Genomic DNA, 5,978 nt, shown 5'->3' with positions numbered 1-5,978 from the left:
TAAAAAAGAAATTATAAAGACTATAATAAGCCAATTGATTTTCCAAAGAAATGATACGTAAAGAAAATAATTCTATAAGTAGTAAAGTAAAAGTAGAAAAGAAATTAAGAGATTATAATGGAATGCTGATATAACTCAATTATTGGACACTTTTTGGAATGGATACCATTTTCCACTATACATGCCGACAAATTATAATGATTCTCTTTTTATTCCACTATCTCTTCCACCATTCATCCATCCACTCTTCCTCTCTCTTCTCAGTTCTCAACAGTGAAAATGGCCGAAGGTTTAGCGACTATTGCTGCCGAGGGGATACTGAAAAAGGTGTTGTCTATTGCTGCGGGTGAACTCGCCATTGCCTGGGGTTACGAGGAAAAGCTGGCCAGCCTCCACAGAACATTGGACCTGATTCGTGCCAAGTTGCACGATGCGGATAGACAAAAGGGAACAGATGCTGTCATGGTGTGGCTGAAGCAGCTAAAAGTTGTTGTGGGGGAAGCTGATGATGTGTTGGACGAGGTTCATTACGAAATGTTGAGGCGTCAGATAAAGAAACGAGATCGGTTGTCAAGAATGGTGCCTTCTCTTTCAAGCTTGAAAGGGCTTTCATTTCGTAATGAAATAGGTCATAAAATCGAAAACATTAATAAGAAGTTGCTGGAGATCGATACACGAGCAAACAGTTTAGGACTACAAGTTGAACACTCTGCTGGCCCTGTTCCAGATTGTCTCTATTGGAGGGAGACTGTTCCAAATCCAGAAGAATTTAAAATTGTTGGGAGGGATGATGATAAACTACATATCATTGAGCTTTTAACCGAGTCAAAAAAAGAAGAAAAACTTACGATTCTTCCCATTGTGGGAATGGGCGGGATGGGGAAGACAACTTTGGCTAAGTTGGTCTACAATGATAAAAAGATTGAGAAGCATTTTAATGTTAAAGCATGGTTGTGTGTGTCGGTTAAGGTTGACATACACACACTTCTCGCAAAGATCTATGAATCCTTCTCTGGAAGGAAACCTACGTCAAACCTCAAGGTCAATTTAATTAAAAGTCTTGAAGAGAAGTTGGCATCAAAAAGATATTTTCTCGTCTTGGATGATGTTTGGGATGAAGAAGGGCAATATTGGGAAGAGTTTAGGAAGGATATGCTCTATGTAAATTCACAAAATGGTAGTGGCATTCTTGTTACTACCCGGAAACATGACATCGGAACTCCTGGCATGCAGATGGATTCATGTCCTTTAAAAGGTCTTTCTGATAATCATTGTTGGGACATCTTTAGAGCAAGAGCGATGCCTTCACCAGAACTGGAGGAGATAGGCCGCGAGATTGCAAAAAAGTGTGGTGGTTTACCATTGCTATTAAATTTGATTGGTGGCATGTTGACAAATAACAATAACAGAGGGAAGTGGTTGGCCATCAAAAATAGCAAACTTTGGGATCTACAAGATAAAACGCAGAGAGTTCAAAAGAGTTTGGAACTGAGCTTTGATAATCTTCCCAATTCTATGGTCAAGCAATGCTTTGCATACTGTTCCATCTTTGAGAAAGATACACTCATTGAAAGGGAAGAACTGATCCAACTTTGGATGGCTCTAGGGTTGATTCAAGCGGACGAGGAAAGAGAAGTGGAAATGGAGGATGTGGGAAATGATATTTTCCAAATATTGGTAAACAATTCGTTGTTCCAAGATGTTGAAAGTGATAAGTATGGTTACATCACTGGTTGTAAAATGCATGATCTGGTGCATGATCTTTTGTTATCACTTTCCAAACTTGAAAGCAAATGTGTGGTGGGTGTGACGAATGATGATCATATTTCTCCTGAGGTTAAACATCTTGCTTTTTACCAAAAACGAAACAAGGATTATAAATTCGAAGCCAATGTTTTTATGTCAATTGAAAAGGATATGGTGGCTAGCACATTGAATACATTGTTCTTCAATGGTGGAGTTGAAAACAATGTTTCATTTCAACGATTCAAGAGCCTGCGTATCCTGAAACTCGAAAGATGTATAATAGAGGAGATAGATGATTCAATTGGAGAGTTGGTGCATCTCAGGTATCTTGATTTGTCATATACCAATATCAGTGTTCTTCCGGAATCTATTGGTAAGTTATACCACTTGCAAACTCTAAAGTTGCAAAATTGCCATGGTCTCAAGAAGTTTCCAGAATCCATGAGAAATTTGATAAGCCTGAGATATTGTAGGTCTGAAAAAAGCATTCCCAACAATATTGTGCGACAATTGACTTCTCTTCGAACACTGGTGCCTAATTACGTGGGCGTGCTAAGAAATGACCTAGGCCGGTTAAAACACCTCAGTGGAAAGCTCTGTATTTCGAATATAGAAAATTTTAGTAGCAAAGCGGATGCAGTCATGGCAGATTTATCTGGAAAAAGAAATTTAAACGAGATTGAATTCAACTGGGGTGGCAATGAAGGTGCCAACAGAAACGACAAGGAGGTATTTGAAGGCTTGCAACCCCCTGGAGCTGTGAAAATATTGACAATTAGAAGATTTCCTGGTGATAATTTTCCGGAATGGGTAATGAAGATGGCAATCAATATTGATGGGAATGAGACACCCCTTGACAAGCTCGTTTCGATCAAATTAGATGGATGTAGGAGCTGCCTCTCTCTTCCGAAGCTTGAGCACCTACCACATCTTCGGAGTCTTTTTTTATGGAATATGGACAGCTTGAGATGCTTAAGGAGTTCCAATGTAATTACCAGATCACGGAAGCCTTTGTCTCCGTCGTTGAGATCGCTCCAACTATATAATATGGAAAGACTGGAAAAGTGGATAGATGGAGCACCCAACAGCTCAAAAACGATATCGCCTGTCCTCGAGAAGTTGGAAATCAATGATTGCCCGAATATTATTCACTTAGATGAATGCCATCCCCATCCTCTTGTTTCCTTAGAGATTAGTGACTGCAATGGTCTGGTGTCCATTAAGAGCATACAAGGACTTACTTCTCTTGAATCTTTATCTATCTGGAGGTGCCCTAGTCTATTAGAAATAGCCAATTTGCCCAACGAGTGTCATTCTTTGAAGACTTTGGAAATAACCCATTGCGACAAACTGACTTCCTTGCCTTGCGAAATGTTTGACAGTTTTGCCTTCTTAAATGACTTGTCACTTGGTCCGTTCTCGAAGGAGCTGGATTCTTTCCCGAGTCTCCAAGGCATCCAGAAGTTGAGGAACCACCTTCACTCGTTAACAATGTACGGTGAGGATCATTGGGAGTCAGTGCCAGAAGAAATACAACACCTCACTTCACTGACTAAGTTAACCTTAATAAGATTCGGAATGCGAGAACTGCCCATGTGGTTAACCGATATGTCATCTCTCCGACGTTTGAGGTTCTATGGTTGTAAGGGGCTAAATAAAGAAACAGTTACACGGGGAGCGCCGCAGGAAGCAACTGTTGTCTTCTCACTTTCTCCTCCCTTGTGATTCAATAATTGTACCGAGACATTTCTCTTGTTCAATAAGTGACAACTACTAAAGATGTGTAAAAGTCCAAACATTTATTTTATAAATTTGATACTTACACTTTATACTAAATTACTAAATATCGCAAAACTCTTCTCTCACTTATTCCTCACAACTATTGACTTTTATTCGCAATTGATGGGACCAATTTTTCAACATTCAATAGTGCATAGTATTTTTTTCATCGATAATTCATCATTGGACCAATTCATTGCATGATGGCTCTCGTTCATTATAACTGATCATTTCTACTATACTACTAATATGTTGAATTGCAATATAAGGTTTCCAAATTTCTCATCCTTCTTTGTGTTGATCTGCGCATAAACCATCAGTAGAATGTTTTTTAGGATTATATACTTATCAATGCTGTCAATATTTATAATTTTAATGATGTATTAAATTTAATATCTTCTAAACAAAAATAACAGTACTCAAGATGTAATGTTTAAACTTTAAACTGGTGAGTTAAGAATTTATTGGATGGTATTGGACCTACCACTCCTAGGATATGGATTTGTTGGGATCGAGTAAAATTTATTATTTACTAAGAGCGAACTCTTTACTTGATTTCGAATTGATGATTAAGGAAATTGGAAAAAGATTCAACTTCGTTTTCAGTTTGACAATAAAACATATAGCTAAACGTTGCTAGTGACTACGGTTAGCGATAAAAAAACAAACTTTATTTTATGAACATTATTGATGAAAACACCAAAATTTCAAGCAAACAAAACAAGCGAAATACCAATAAATAAATAAATTACCATAAAAAAATAAACAAAAACAAAAACATTTGTCAACTAAAATCAACATGTAGTGTTGCATGTATTCCAAAACATGAGGGACAACATACACTTACATATAAACCGCTCAAAGGTTAAACAAAACCATACTTGTACCTAGTGCTCCTAGGTACTTATTAAAATATTATAAAAACAAATCTTGCATTTGGAAACATAATCATATCTTATCAGGATGAAATCAATGGAATCAAGGTTTCACGAGGAGACAACTGGAAAGAGCTTTTTCCCAACAGTTGCAACCTAAACAAAAGTTTAAATCTTGAAATAAGGTTTCCTTTAATACATGGAGAAAAAAAGGTAAAAACAAAAAACACACAGCTTCTAAGCACCCAACAATGGCAACATCACAAATTATATGCAGCCATGTTTCAAGTTATTAAAAATTTATGCAACCAAATTATTAAACTATAGCCTAAACTGGTATCAATATGAAAAATGGCTATCTAGAAAAGTAAAAAAAAAAAAAAAAAATCCTGGTAAATTAGTAGAAGTTAACTTATACCTTTATCTTTGCCAACATGATCTTGATCCTGTCAAAGTCATTAAGTGAGGCTCTCTTCTTCTGGACAATGAGCTTTCTATCCCAAGAACTGCTCACCCACTTGATCTTAACACCTGCAATTAATCAATAATTAGTTATCTAACGTAAGCTGCATGAAAAACATGTCATGTGCATCTACAAGAACCGATCAATCAAAAAAGAGAACATCATCAAAAGCATGCTAGTAACAACTTCTTCCATATAAACAAACCCATTTACTGCATGGAATGAACACCACACGATTTAACAAGATCATGTGACCTTGGAAATGTGTTGAGCAGCATAATTTGTTACTTCCCAAAACATTTCAGAAGTAGCTTCCTACAAATTTTAACATGGTGATGATCAAATCACTAAATTAACCTAGTTCTGTGATATTCAAAATGTTGGGAATTAGCAACAACCAAAAGGCCTAAAAGTTAAACATGATTGCAACAGCCAAAGTACAAAACAGAACATAAAATTATATGGAAAATACGAATTAGTGCTTCACAATATAATGAAATCAGACAAAACAGGGGTATATTAAGTATGAAGGAAACCCAATCAAGCATCTTTAAAAAAACCACATCATTCATCCTGAAATACCCTCACTCTAGATCTTGAAATCAGATTGCCAAAATCATAGTCATAACATATCCTAATGTCAAGTAAAATTAGGAACAAAGAAAAAGGTTTTACATGATTCTCGATAAAAGCTGTAGATGAACAGGAAAAATAGCAATACCACGTTTTTTCGATGCTCAGATGGCCTAATCTGCCTTGATAACGAAGTGATTTCGATAACCCTTCTTTTAGAGGCAGCTTTCACTCGCGACCCTAAGCATTTTAAGTCCCTAACCTACCTTCTTTCATCAGCTTCCAACCCACCTTCGTCCCCAAGCAAACCCTAATCCATTTTTAAAGCATTCTTGACCTTTTGTGTGTGTGTGTTGGTAACCTTTAAGGGGAGAGGAATAAGAGAATATCATCTTGGAGGAGTGGGACTCTTTGGATCCAGAATAGCAACATCATTTGGCATCATTTGGAGGTAAAAAGCTATGAAGTTGATGAAGCATTAATTAGACCTTGTTTATCCATGAAATGATGTTCTTTTGGTCCCATAAGCTTGGTATTATGAT

General features: G+C 36.8%; 1 protein-coding gene across 1 annotated transcript; it reads left to right on the top strand.

The window, feature by feature from the left end:
* The first annotated feature begins 212 nt into the window (after positions 1–212).
* LOC145159228 (putative disease resistance protein RGA3) lies at positions 213–3,582 on the top strand. The gene has a single exon (XM_079078162.1). The coding sequence runs from the start codon at positions 280–282 to the stop codon at positions 3,469–3,471; it is 3,192 nt and encodes a 1,063-aa protein (XP_078934288.1). The 5' UTR covers positions 213–279; the 3' UTR covers positions 3,472–3,582.
* Positions 3,583–5,978: the final 2,396 nt, after the last annotated feature.

This window comes from Lactuca virosa, chromosome 2, assembly GCF_052849685.1.
Source record: "Lactuca virosa cultivar CGN04683 chromosome 2, Lactuca_virosa_CGN04683_v6, whole genome shotgun sequence".
NCBI lineage: Eukaryota > Viridiplantae > Streptophyta > Magnoliopsida > Asterales > Asteraceae > Lactuca > Lactuca virosa.
Note: the sequence above shows the minus strand (reverse complement) of the source record. Positions and strands in the feature narration are given on the sequence as shown.

Coding starts and splice junctions, on each gene's coding strand:
- LOC145159228 (XM_079078162.1), top strand. CDS start 280: ATGGCCGAAGGTTTAGCGACTATTGCTGCCGAGGGGATACTGAAAAAG.